Source organism: Strix aluco, chromosome 4 (assembly GCF_031877795.1).
Source record: "Strix aluco isolate bStrAlu1 chromosome 4, bStrAlu1.hap1, whole genome shotgun sequence".
Classification (NCBI taxonomy): domain Eukaryota; kingdom Metazoa; phylum Chordata; class Aves; order Strigiformes; family Strigidae; genus Strix; species Strix aluco.
This window is the reverse complement of record NC_133934.1, coordinates 96,831,874-96,846,930: the sequence shown is the minus strand read 5'-3', so window position 1 is coordinate 96,846,930 and position 15,057 is coordinate 96,831,874. Positions and strand designations below refer to the sequence as shown.

Sequence of the window (15,057 nt, the reverse complement as noted above, 5' to 3'; positions counted from 1 at the left end):
TGCCTTTTTTTATTGCTGGTTACTGACTTTATTCCAGCATATGGTGGTTGGCGCCATGACACAAAGTGAACATTTTATACTAGAATTAAAGTGGATATTTGACAGTTTCTGTCAGAAAGTTCAGAGCAAAGAATTTGTGAGACAAGATTTATTGCATATTTTATATGGGACACATCTGTTTCTTTGCTACGTTTCTGTTTAAATAAAAAAAGAAATGAAGGTTCTTTAAGAAACAAAGACTGTCAATAAAAAGCATGAACAGAAAAACTACATTATTGAGAATGAATTTAATCATTCTGACCTTCTAAAAATGTGCTGCTTGGAAGTATGACAGTCACCTTCCCCTTTCCATTCAGCCATATAGACAGGATGGGGGAGGACAATTTTGAGCCCAAACTGATTCTCAAATACACAGCTACCCAAATTTAAGGGTAAATCAAATCAAAATGAAAATCAAATTAAATATAAGTATTGATATTGGATATTCACATTTAAAAGTAAGGTGAAATATTAAGGTAGTTTTTGCCTTTTTTTTTTTTATTTTTTATTTTTAGCATCCATAAATGCATTTTAGTGATGTGAAATGTGCCAAATGAACAACCCTTTTTTGAAAATTTCTTATAAAACTACAGATCAGGTATGACAAGGTATACAGCAAACTTCTTGACATTTATCTATTAACATCACTGAACCTGATATAGTTTGGCCTCTGAAGTTCAATGTTTTAGTCTCCATCATACCTGAATCAAAACTGAATTTGGAGAACACCTAGCAGGATCTTGTTTAAGAAAAAAAAAGTATGCCTTGTACACAAGAGAAAAAGTATTTCAATAAAACTCTGAATTTTTAACCAACAATCTTCCTGTTTATAAAGATGCATATTTAGTATGAAACCCTAAGATTCAGCTTGAGAAATATGAAATTTAAAGAGGTAGAATTAAACAAGAAAGAACAAGTACAAAGTAAAGAAATTGTATTGATCAAAAATCACATATGTCTTTATGAAAAAGCACGTGTGTCTTATTTTACTTAAAGAATGTGTCTTATTTTACTTAAAGAACACATCAATAGAAGAATCACCTCTGTTGGGCTACATACATTCTACACAATAGTTATGACAGATTGTTAAAAAAATATATATCATAATATATGCTTGATAATTTCCCAAACAAAACTGTAGTAATTTCCTCTACAAAATCACAAATATTTGTCAAAAGATTTCATACTACCAATGTATGACACTGGTCAGGCCATTTAATTCAATCCTAGAAAGCACTCTGATTACTACCATGATAAGAGAAATGAGAGTGTATACAAAAGAAAAAAATCTCATGTTAGCTTTATTTATGACTGGGAAAATAACAAGAATTATTATTCCCTCTACCTAATCTATTTTGGTTTTTTTACAGCTTGCTTATTTTCTGTTGAACTCTATGCTGGGAGTATCTGGATTTTTTCCTCTCCATATTGGATGTAAACATTTTTACATGTTCATGTTTATCCTCATGTAAAAGGAAAGAAGAGAATACGTGTATTATGTAACAAGACCAGGGAATGTGAGTGCAGCAGCCAAACCCATGACTGCAGAGTTTTTGCTCACTGTACCTCTGGACCTTTATTATTACCTTATTGTTCATGAGATACCTCCTATATCCTGGAAATGGCTTTTACTCAATAATAATACTAGATCCATGTAAAAGGCAGACAGAAGAATAGAAATATATGATAATGGTAATTTAACTGAAATCCTAAAAAATGGAAGCAATTCCAACTGACCTATTAGTAGAAGAGTTAAGTGTAATTTTAGTCATGGTTGAAGTTTTATTTGACTACTGTTTTGATTTGATCTTATCTATTAAAAAACACAAAAACTGTTCCTGAGAATGATAACAAAAACCATACCAATATAATTTGCATCTACATTCATTCCGCTGTAATAACCAAGTCATAATGAGCTTAATTCCTCTTTCTTTTTTTCTGCAGTAGAACAAGAAAGTATTGAATAGGCTTAAAAAAGCATATGCAGAGTAAAAGTAATGATACACTTTTGAATTTGATGCATCTGCATCTATAATGGCAGATTATTCTTTACATCAAATACTTAATAGGACAACTTATTGTACAACATTTTTGAAAATGTCACAAAATGTTTGGAAATGTTTTTTTTAAATTTGAAAAGAAATTTTAAATCTTGAGACAATTTACTTCGTTCACATCAAAACCAAACCAATATCAAATTACATTAAAATGAAAAATGACTGGCATTTAAAAGGCAGGAAAGTCAAAGTTCCCCTACCATTATTTCAAACAGAAATGTAGAGTCAGCTCTCCTAATTAAGCTTGGGGATTCTCTGTCCTAGGAACTGCCCAATTACATGTAAGGAAAGAAGCCCTGATGTGGAAAGCTTAAATAATTTTAAACATAAATATGCCATCCAACTTCCATTCAACTCTAAGTCAATGCTGTGTCAGGCCCCTTGTGCAAAACTCAAGGTATGGAAACACATTATAAATATTTACTAAAAATCTGTACCAATAACTCTATAGATAATCAAACCAAATACATTTTATAGAGCAGTTTTGCCTTTTAACATTATATTCCTTAACGTTTAAAGTTTTCTGCTTGGCCACAGAAGATACACTGTTGTGTCTAGTCAGGTATCCCTGCCTGCCTTAGGGCACTAGGACCCTCTCTAATACCACGTTCCATTCCAGAGCAACACTTTGTGGAGGCAATTTTCAGATTGTAAGGCATTCTCAAGATGAAAGACTTTATACGCATGTTTTGTAGAAATAGTTATACCCCAAAATATGCTATGCAGTAGCTGAAAAGAAATATTTTTTAGACAATAGCTGACATGGGACAAAGTTTAGATAGCTGAAAAATCCTGATGCAAAAAAGTTTGAATTGATTTACATCCATGAAAGAAGTACTGTTCCAATCAATTCCATACATACATCTCTAAAGAGAAGTAATACTGATTTCTCCACCTCTGTCAAGGTGTTCACAAAGCAGCACTGTAAGGGCTCTTCTCAGGACAAAGGTACATTTTTATGTATCTTGCCCTGGTTTCTGAAGTATCTAGGCATAAAGGTATCACAGAAGTTGGAGGAGAGGTTGAATGATAACCTGAAATCAGACTTAACATTTAGAAGTCTGTCTTTTATCACAGCTGTAATCTTACAACACTGTATCATCCATATATTTTTACTCTGTCATTCTCCAATTCTGAGAGCTTAGTAGCGACCTGGTACTTTGTGTTTTAACTAGCTTCAAACTTCTAAGAATTGCCCTATGAACATTGTGATCATTATATTCGTTCTCAAAACAAATGGTCCTGCTACATCCTGTTCGGCAAGTTTTGGTGTCAGATTTATTTATCTTTTTTTCTGAGAAAGAAGCTTCCTTCTGATGGCTATTTCCTGTCTGGCCTACAGGTTTTACCTGTTATTATCACTTAAACCAGGAAAACACAGTTTATACCATAGCAGAACCTAATCCAGAGACCTCCAATTTCCTGCCAAAATTTTGAGCATCTAGTATTTTTATCAATCATGCTCAAAAGCATTAAAACAGGATATTCATGTGTTTTTATGGGTACAAAACATAACTGAGAAAAATGATCAACATTCCAAAGTTACAAAAGTCTACAAAGAAATTCACATAAATGCATATCAGATTAAGCATGTTATTGTCATAATCACTTTGTATTATTGTGGCAGTGAAGGGTATTTCCAAGGTTAATCCAAAAACTATTGTGTGAAATTACAGAGTACAGGGGACAAACATAAGTTGAGAGTGACCAATGTGATGGTAGGTATTAAAATCTTTTGAGAGCAAGTGTGCTTGGGCCTTTCATTATTTATTAAGTGCATTAATCTCTTCTATCCAATCCTCTCCAGTTCTTGACTCTACTCTTTCCTTGCAGTAGTATCTTCCATATATGTAAGCACTTGCTCACAGGATATATAATCTAAAGTATTGGATCTGGGCATCCTGATTTCCTACCAGTGAAAGCTTTGACAGGGATTTAAATTCTTTGAATATCAGCTTAAATAGGGCAAGACAAGGATGTCAATAACAGAGCAAATCCAGATAAACTGCATGCCAGTGGAGTTGGCTGCAGTACAGAGAATAATGACACTAGAAGATAAGTAGATAAATAGGAAATAATGCAGGAAGTTCATAAGAATACAGTAAAGAAGAAGAAAGCAGCTGGACTAAAAGAATAGCTCAACAGAATCCCTGTGAAAAACCAACATATATAACCTATGGTTCTGTTTACCTATAAGCCTATCATAGAGGCGCTGGCAGAAATCCAGTGTAATTAAACAGAAAATAAAGGTTTTGATGAGAACTTAAAGAGACATTCCAGACAGCTGATAGTGGTTATACTAAAGGTATCAGTATTTCTAGGCAAAGATTTTATAACTCTCATATACATAATTTTTTGTATTAAATCAAGGGTATCAACGCTAACATTCATTATGTCACTCAGCTGCTATCAATAGGAAATCCTTCTCTGTCATGAAATGCCAGTGACTTCGCAGCACCCATGGTAACTCAGTATAACACAACCAAACTGAAAAGAAGCTGGAAGGAAGTGTTGTCTCTAAGAGATTCTTTCCTTGTCTTCTAAGAGAGGATGACATTGCATTTTTAATTAAAGTCCTTCTAAATTACATTCATATTACACATTCTAACAGAGTGTTCCCTCCAATTTTTATAGTAAGTCATGATATAGTGGAACTGATTATAGCAATTTGATGTATATCTGTTTCAAAAATAATCAATTGAAAGTTTCCTGAAAAGTCATAGTTTTAATTAACATCAATTTTTAGGACTTGAAGCTGGTAATTCTTCTGGTAGTGTAAGAGGAAACATTCATTTCAGAGCAAATTCTTGTTCTTTGAATCAGCTCACTGTCAATATTGCACTAGTTAGAGGCATATGGATGCAATCACATTCCAGGACAACTTATTTGGTGTCTTATGGACTGAGGCTATTGTCTAACTATACAATCTCAAGTACCACAGCAATAAGGTTCTGTGCTTTGCAGACTCATGCCAATTTATGTAAATCACTCTTTCATCTGTTTAAATACAACGATCTTTGAGTGATGAAAACAGTTATGACTGTCACAAACAGTTTGAAAGATTAAAGTAATTCTGCTGCTGGCATATAAAACAGCGTTCCAGATCTAAACACAAACTTTGCCTGGTCTGTAATGTCATTGCTGGGAAGGATAAAAAGTTTTAAGCAAACATTATCACTGCAAGGAAGTATGACATATTTTTCATGTTTGACACTGGACATAAATATCCTCCCACACTGTTTAATGTGAGAACTGCATATGTGTGGCAGAGATAATAAAACATCTCAGTGAAAACAAATGAAGGGAAAAAAGGAGTTATGATAAGTAGAACAGAAAATAAAGCTTTGAAGTTGTCTTCATATTTGCACAGTTTATTCACAAAAGGAAGAATCAGTATTTGATACGCAGACTGGATAGTCACAGAATCTGCAAGAGTCTGATGTCTTGTAGAACCGGTTATCTTTACAGAGATATGTTATCTGGTTAACAAAAGCAGCTTCAAAATTGCAGGTAACAAAATCAGGACAACTGTAAGATCCTTGTACATGCTATTGCTCTTCTGCTGTTGTTTACACACCATATTTTAAAAGGCAGCTGTTACTGAAATTCAGTGCTCTTAAAAATTATTCTAGATTTTATTGTTTCTCTTATTCAGCATTAAAACGTTCAAGAACTTTACAAATAAAATGGAACACAAGTACCATAATCCAATATGTAGATTAATGTAGAGTACAACACTAGTGGGAAGACAAGTATGTGACTTAACATACAGGTTTCTTTCTGTTAATATTCTTCTTGTGGAGAAAAGCTATACTTTTATTGCAGAGAAACAAGAATTTTAAATATTTCTCAGAAGATTCTGATATTTTGGGATGTCACTACAGGCAAGCTCTACCAAACTGCTCTGAATAAGGATTTAAAACATAATCTCTATATCTGTTTTAAAAACAACAATATAATGCTGTCAGATTATTAAATAAGTGCCAATATAAATTTCTTCCTAATCTTTGACCCTATTAAAATTTATAAAGGTATGTCCTGTTGACAGTAAGAGAGAAATAAGAAATATTATTGTATTGGGAAAATGGTACTGATAATAGTGTCTTGGAGTATTCCTGACTTCTGATTCACTACTACTAAATGATGTTAGCATCCTGCTTTATACTTCACATACTGCTTTGATTGGAAAGCATACAGTTTTGAGTGGAAAGACTGTTTTTTACTGTAATATAAAAATTATAATAGAAATTATACTACCATCCTCCTACACTCAAAATATGTACAGGGTTATAAACTAAGAAAGGAAGGTTGCTTTCCCTGGGTTAATACAACAGGTGCTACTAGATGAAGAGAATAAATCACCATATATGAGCACCTATAGCACAAGAACAACATTTAAGATGGAATATTTATATACTCAGGAACAATGCCAGCTGAAATATACTTCAGTAGAGTTAAAGAAAAGTTAGTGGTGCAAATCTCTTATGTGAAAGCTATTATAAGATGGTATTTTATGTATTCTTGAGGAAGAAAATGGAAACAAGTAATGTTGGGTGAAAATAAATTTAAGATGGTAAGAAGTACCATTCTGGGGTTGTTTAGTCTAGAGAAGAGGAGGCTGATGGGAGACCTCATTGCCTTCTACAACTACCTGAAAGGAGGTTGCAGAGAGCTGGGGATGAGTCTCTTTAACCAAGTAATAAGTGATAGGACAAGAGGGAATGGCCTCAAGTTGTGCCAGGGAAGCTTTAGATTAGATATTAGGAAGCATTTCTTTACAGGATGGGTTGTTAGGTGTTGGAATGGGCTGCCCAGGGAGGTGGTGGAGTCCCCATCCCTGGAGGTGTTTAAGAGTAGGGTCAACATAGCGCTTAGGGATATGGTATAGTTGAGAACAGTCAGTGTTAGGTTAATGGTTGGACTAGATGACCTTCAAGGTCTATTCCAACCTAGATGATTCTGTGAAGTAATATGATAATAAAATTATTTGAGTAGGGATATTAGGAATGAAAACCAAATAAAAATATCTTCCTGGATGCTAGCTTGAAATCAAGATCTAAATGATTTATGGTTTCAATTATTTGGTTAAAAAAGCCAAATACACTTCAACAAGGTTTCACTTAGAACTCTGTGATCTAAAAACCAGTGATTCCAAATAAAGAATCAGTATTTCATCTTCTTACTGCTGAAAAAAATTTGTAAGAAAAGACAGAATCGTGGTATCCAATGAGAATTTGTTACTTAAACTGAGAAATTATTTTTCTGGAAATAAAGTTATGAAGGTGGAACTGATAGAGAGGCATGAAGGTATGTAGACACGCATGAGAAAGGAAGTAACCATTCTTTATGTAGCTGGAGTAACCTAGATCAAACAATTCATGTGAAATTGCTTCACACATTTGAAAAGGCCAGGAGCTAGCTCTCTGCCTTTTGAAGCAGCCAGGTATGTTATGGAGTCACACAAGTTCCCCTGTTTATCCTCCCTATTCTCATGCCAGAGAGTGTAGCAGTTTTGATCAGAGCTTCTGGCAGTACACTTGGATGCTGTTTTTTCATTACATTTCTTGATTTTTTGGTATAATCCCCCCAAGAATAATATAAAACAGAAATGTAGTCAACGTACAAGTGAAGGGGGCTAGCCTTAATAGAATTTATTTCTTATTTTCTTTCCCACTAAACTATCTCAACAATCCTCTGTAGTGCATTCCAACAGGCAAATGAGGAAATGTGGATCCAAGCTCCTGTTCTACACCAGAAATACATTAAAAAGCACAATAGATGGATGCATGCCCAGGTAGCTACTGCAGCCTAGTTAAAGTTATTAAGAAGAAATCATTCAGCGGTAAAAATCAGATTTACTGATATTTTCCATGTGGTTGCTACCTTGTCTGAAAAATGCACCACCTCCTAACATAATGCAGGGGTGAGTAGCTTGGTCTATGGCTATTTTTCTATTCCACAGTCCCATGACTGCACAGTGTTGATCTTTTATGCAGTATAAGACATACAGCAGTTGTAGCAAAGCAATGAACCAATGTTTCCTAAGTGCTAGGCTAGATTCTAAATTTTATTTTAGGACAATTTCTTTTACTATGGCATTAATCTCAACAGACCTACTTTGACAAATCCCTCCCTCTCTATCTTGCTTGTTACCTTGGTCACTTCAGTTGTATCATGTGCCTTTCCCAAATAGATTTGCTTTCCACTATTAATGATTTTCAAAAACTATTCTATCTTGACATCAGACTACTTGCTTCCCAGACTCTGCTGTAAACTAAATTAATTCCTTTAATAGCAAAGTCTTCATCATCAAGATGCTTTATTCTTAGAGAAATGAAGAGAGGCAGCTATGCCCTTCCTATGCTAACTGCTATGAAGCATAAGGACTTTTTGATTTGCACATTCCAGTATATGAGGGAGGAAATTGAGCCCAGATTAAAGTTTTTACGTACTTTCTGACCTGGAACCAATGAAGGGGAATTTGGGACCAGATTTTGCAAGATCCTGCATGAATCTGTGTTATGCATTCCCACATTTGTTAAAATGGGCAAACAATATGAAGTGAAGCAGCAAAATAAGAAATAAATTATATTAAGGCTAATCGCCTACTCCTGTACGTCATCTACTTTATGGTCTGGATTATTCTTGAGAGAATGCACAAGGAGAATAAAAAATGTCATGAAAGACTATCACCAATGGCTACTGGCCAGCATTCCTTCTAGTGAGCTTCATAGCTGCAGTAACCAAACTCTTTTTTTCCTTTTCAAAATAGTGTATCTTGCACCTTTCTCATATTCATCTAACTCTTCTGATTTTTTTTTGGTGAGATAGCTTCGTATCAAAAGAGGAGTTTTCTTCTAAGCAATTCTGAGCAAGAATGTCATAAATTAAGGAGCATTCCAAACCAACAATTAATTTAATGATTTAAAAGTTCTTTTTGCATATAATGGCAATTTAAATGAAAAATATTATGAACATATTTCTGAAAAATCCCCATACAGTAATTCCACTGGAAATAGTGTCTATATTAATTTACAGTAATTCTTAGCTCTCCATATTATAGTAAAACTAATATAATTTGTTGCATGTATTATAATTGAATCTATTAAAGAGTATTTCCAATTTGAGAATAATCTAAGACCTTTTCAGAATGCATGGGCAAATACAGCTAATGAAGTATTAACACAGTTTACACATGATGTCTTTCATGTGAGAATCACAAAGTACTTGACAGATTATCTTTCACTACAAAAAATGGAAAGAATCATTAACATTCTGTGTACCAGAAAAGTGAAGTGCTCTCTGAAAAAGAGATTAACCAACTATTCAAGCATCACATGTCAAGTGGCTAAACTGGGAATAGAACCTAAAGGTTCTGGCACCTAATTCCCTGTTGAAGGCACTAGGCTACATTAAATCCAGTTATACAAAACAGCACTGACATCAGCCGAAGTACAGTTTATCCCCTCTAGCATTTTAGAATGTCAGTCTCCATAACACTCTTGGTGCTTTTTGTTACAACAGAGCAAGTATTAGATTTAATTGGTATTAATTGTAATTAGGAAATGTAAACAGTTCAGTTTAAGCAAATCAATATGTTATTTTTCTTACAATATTTCCAACTTAGCATTGACTAGAAATGATGGGAAATTTTGCGTGTGAAAAAAACCTGACTATCTATGAGTTCCAGTCCTATTTTCAAGCCAGAAATTTCAGAAAGCATCTGAGCTTTGGATACTTGCTGTGAGTTGGCAGAAAGATAACAGACAATTTTTTCTTACATTTGCTTAAACCAGCCACAACTCTTTTTTAAACAAACAAAACTGAAAGCAGATGCTTAACGGATGCTCAGTATTATCAGTTAACTCCTAATTTCAGAGAAGCAGCTGAGTTTGCAGACACTTATCTAAACTGAACCTCTGAGCTCGACATTTGTCCAATGCCTATTCTAGTACCATAAATCAATATGGGTTTCTGTGTTATTTTTATCTTTCTTTGGCGTAGAATTTTATAGGACTTCCATTTCAATGCCACAGAAAGTACCACCCACCAATTATAAAGATTCAAATCAATCTGGTGACTGAAGGAGAAATAGGGTCAATAATTATAGGATCTGACAACCTTATGACAACTCACCTCAGAAAAAGGTAGATGAAATAGAAATGTCAAAAGTTGACAAGTTAGACAAAATTAAATGCGTATGATTAGATATCATAAAAGATACTATTATAAAGCAAAAGGAGAACAAGACAACATAAGAAAAAAGTGGACAAGTAAGTAATCCATGTGGTTTTGCTCTTTCTGGAATACAAAAATCCTGAAACACTAAAAAGTGTCCAATAAATTTAACAATTTATATAAATAACTCATTGCCCCAGGACACCATGCACAATTGTATAGTATAATTTTTTAAAAATATATATATCATTCACAAACATAAGGATAAAATTTTCTGTTACACTGACAAAGATAAATATATCTGAATTTCCACATCAATAGGCATAAACAGGGCAAATATTTGGAAGAATATGTTTTTCTATTTGAAATGATAATGCACAATTAAATTGCAATTTTCTCTAAAGCAGAACTAATCTTCCAAAATCAACTGCCTACTTTCATCATATTCCACTCATCAGAAAGTAGGGTAGCTCAGCTTTGCAGGAGGAACCAGGCACTGTGTTGCCTTTATTTTTTGGGACTGTGGTGATATGCATTTGCTATTTCTTCTGCCGGCTTTAGCTGGGGTGGAGTTAACTTTCTTTATAGCAGCTTGTCTGGTGCTGTGTATTGGATTCGTGACCAAAACAATGTTGGTAACGCACCCATGTTTTAGCTATTGCTGAGCAGCGCTTGCACACCGTCAAGGCATTCTCTATTTCTAACTCTAACCCCCAGAAAGTAGGCTGGGGTTGCACAAGAAGTTGTGAGGGGTCACACAGCTGGGACAGCTGCCCCAATCAACCAAAGGGATAACCCATACTATATTGTGCTCAGCAATAAATGCAGGGAAAGAAGGAGAAAGGGGGGTGAAGTTCAGAGTGATGGTGTTTGTCTTCCCAAGTCATGGTTATACATGATGGAGTCCTGCTTTGCTGTAGATGGCTGAACACCTGCCTGCCAATGGGAAGTAGTGAATGAATTCTTTAATTTCCTTTGCTTGTGCACACAACTTTTGCTTTCCCTATTAAATTGTCTTTATCTCAACCCATGAGTTTTCTCTCTTTTACCCTTTTGACCCTCTTTCCCACCCCGCCGAGGGAGAGTGAGCAAGCGGCTGTGTGGTGCTTAGCTACCTACTGGACTAATCACAACAGTCCTCAAGAGATCCAGGGTGTAATAAGAGATACAGAATCTGTGACATGATCGTGGAAGCCGCCATTGGGTTAGGGTCTTGGCAAGACCTGGACAAAACTGAATTACGGTCCAGATCTATACCTGAGTCTATCATTTTGACTGCTCTGCTCTGACGCATTTCTGGCCAGTAGTGAGGTAAGAATACAGCCTGTTCATTTCTGAGCTGCCCTAACAGGGTAATTCATACAATATGATGAATCAATTAATCTTTACAAGATACAATGACACTGATCTGCTACGATACTTTGGCGAACAAGAAGCATGCTGGAGATCATAATGGTTCTGTGGAAATATATACAATACTATCTCAATCTTGATGTTATTATTAAGCTGTAAGTGAAAATTTCCAATTAAGTTGAAAAGACAATACAACTGTCCTGCAGTGACATAAAGATTTCCATTATAAGTTTTTTGTTTCACAAGTTCTGTGGAAAGAAATTTGCAGCTTTAATACTGTTCAAATACACTTGCAACTAAAAGAAAAAAATATATCAAATAAATATATCCACTGAGCTCCACAGCCTGACAGAAGGGTGAGGAATATTAGTTTATTTAACAGTACAATTTAACAGGGATTGCTACTTTTAAAACATTCTGTTTTCACTTATCAAAGTATTTAATAAGATAGCCTCATGAAATGAAGTTATTAAAAAGACATTAGGACAATCTTTATAGAAAGTATTAAGATAATTCATGAATTATTACAACAATCTGAATGATTACTAATAGTAAGTAAACATTCTGCCTGGATTGGTAGTTTCAGATAGTTCACCTGACTTCTCAAATAGTAAATTGTTAAACTGTTCACGAGTTCTGTGGTAAATACTAGAGCTTTGGTAATACTTAATTCTTAACAATTCTTAATATAGTGGTCAGAAATGCAGCACTTACTCTGTTTACCCAAATAGTCTGTACTCCTACAACCTGGGGGGAAAAAAAATAATCTATTCCCTTATCTATTTTGCACAGCTCCAGCGACAATGGTGCTGGCAGAAGCGGGTGACTAGGAACACACAGTCTGGGGAACGGGAGAGAGCAGACTGTTCTTTTCAACAACAGCAACCTGTATTTACACTGTCTTGAACTGATGATCAAATTGTACTTTGGATGTCACCCCTGTTGTCTCCAGACATTACCCTGGTAAAATCACTTCCTTACACCTATTTCCGTCTCACACAAAATCTTTAAATTTTAATTAGTCAGTTCATAAACCCACACTACTGATAAAAGTTGCCATTGCTTCATGTATATATGTGGACCTTCTCTAGAAAGGTATTTTTCATTCTCATCTTTTATAAACTTGAAGCTTTACATTCCCTCTGATAAATTTAGTCTATGATGAATATGTTTTTCACTTTGCCTACAAATAATGATAAAAAGTAAAGCTGAAAATAATCAATAGGAAATGGGTGAGATCAAGAGAACAATTACCTTTGACAAGTGATGTTTTGACAAGAACATATTCCATAACAGATAGTAGGAATTTTCAGAGGCAACAGATATTTAATACAGCTTACAGTATATATAACTTTGTAAACCACTACACTATTTGTCAATAATTATTTTTTCTTCAAATGTGGTTACCTTTCTGGAAGAATTCCTCTAATTTCTCCTTGAAGGGCTGGAGATGCTCTTCAGAAGATTCTTTGCAAACTAACTTCATCTGCTTTTCAGAGGCTACGAAAAGAAGTTGAGAGACATTTGTGGCATAATTTGTTTACCAGAAGTAGATGTCAACACTGTAGAAGTCTACATCTAAATTAGTCACCTAGACTTACTTTAGAGGAAATGGAAATAAATAAGCACTAAGGAATCCAGCAATTACATTAAAATAAAAAATACCAATACTAGTCTAGCATACCAAATAGAAAATTCTATACGTGTTTAAAGAGTGGGATTTGTCTTTAGTAATGACTTTGTCTTAAAAATCCAGCTGTGTGCTGAGACTTGCCACCAACAGAGCTTGCCTTACACACAAATTCTAGATGGTATTTAAAGCTCTAAACTTTGTTTCTGTGGTGAGTGGAGGATGCCTTGTATCTGGACTAATTTTAATCAATCAATGCGAGGCATCCTATACTCAACCATTTTTCCTAACACAGATGCAGGAATTCAGCTTTACTTAAATATTCAAATTCCAGGCCATGATGTGAAATAATAGAAGTCTGTAAGAAAGTTAACTTACATCTAACTGCAATTTGTTTACTATTTAATCTATCTGTTATTTTAAGACCTGATGCCATGCCAATTTCTAAAAATTCCAGGTTATTTGCCAATGGATTTTAACATTCCTAGAACTTCTAGTAAATTTTGTAGATCCCAGAGTTCCACATTAAAGATGAAATGAGACTGTTAGAAATCAAAATGTAATTACCTTCAATTTAGTAACTGAATTTATGAACTACTATAAGATTATTTTTTTTTCCACAACTCTTCATTCCCAAGAAGATAAATTTAGATGGAAATTTATTTTGGAGTTAAACTGAAGAGTTACAATTTGGCTGCATGAAACATATTCACACCATATTGCTACTACCATTATATAATTCAATATATTGCAGCAAAAATTAATACAAAACTGTGAAACAGAAGTTGAGAATTTGTAATTAAAATGTCATGTTAATGCCGGTCCGCAGTGCAGTGAAAAAAGTCAATGGGAGGTTGAAAACAGATGCATACATTTTATTGCACAACTAGTAGTGTGCCTATAACTCACTTGGACCACCAGGACTTACTAAAAAAGACAGCTTTTCAATTAATTGAGATCAGAAATACAGTTGTTGTAACTGTAATAATAAATGTTACAGAAAAATGCTGAAAAGATACCTGTTTCCACCTAAGTGTATATTTTAATTTAGTATTCCTCCACAAGTCATGTAGGTTGTGAACTATGACATTATTGGGGAGCTCCAGAGTTTATGTAAAATGGCCTGGGCTACAGGCTAAGTTTATCTTTCATCTCTAGTCTTGCAACCTGTAGCATAAGACAGACATTTGAAACTGTTCACAGTAAAGTTAATGGATATTTGTTTGTATGCCAGATAGTAAGCAGAATGAAGCGTTAATTTAAACATAACAGATTGGGAAAGAAAGTCTTTTATTAGCTGCTCAGTTTTGTGTCTTTAATAAATTAAGCAAAAAAATCAGAAATCAGGGAAGTTCATATGACTTTTAAAGATTATTTTCTTATGACACATGCCTCAACATTACAAATTTGAACTTTCCATGACTGTTATCATACACTGAATTAAATTGATGTATACTTAACATTTATGTTTGTAGAATTAGGAGATTTCTACAGCTATTCAAGCAAATTGTAACATTTTACTTCAGAAGAAGATGAACAGATTAGAATTGTATAGGGGAAAAAATCTAGCAAAATAACTGAGACAGTATTGTTAATCAATCAATGCCAGGCATCAAACTTCCAGACTGGAAGTTTGAACAAAGTAAAAGCTACAGGTTTGTGTTTTTTTCTTTGTGTTTAAATAAATCTACAGAAAATGATATAAGGAATATTTAGAAATTATTTTAGATAAATATAAAATCATAAAAGTTTAAAAGCATTAGTACACATAAATTCAGGCATTTGGTACACAGTGACTAT

The 15,057-nt window shown here is 34.2% G+C and overlaps 1 protein-coding gene across 2 annotated transcripts in view; it reads right to left on the bottom strand.

Moving 5' to 3' along the window:
- Positions 1-15,057, bottom strand: part of FMN1 (formin 1) — a 209,218-nt gene that overhangs the window by 36,191 nt on the left and 157,970 nt on the right. For both annotated transcript variants that reach the window (XM_074824482.1, XM_074824483.1), the window contains one exon: positions 13,035-13,127. In XM_074824482.1, coding sequence (XP_074680583.1) covers positions 13,035-13,127 — 93 coding nt within the window. The remainder of the gene's footprint in view (positions 1-13,034; positions 13,128-15,057) is intronic.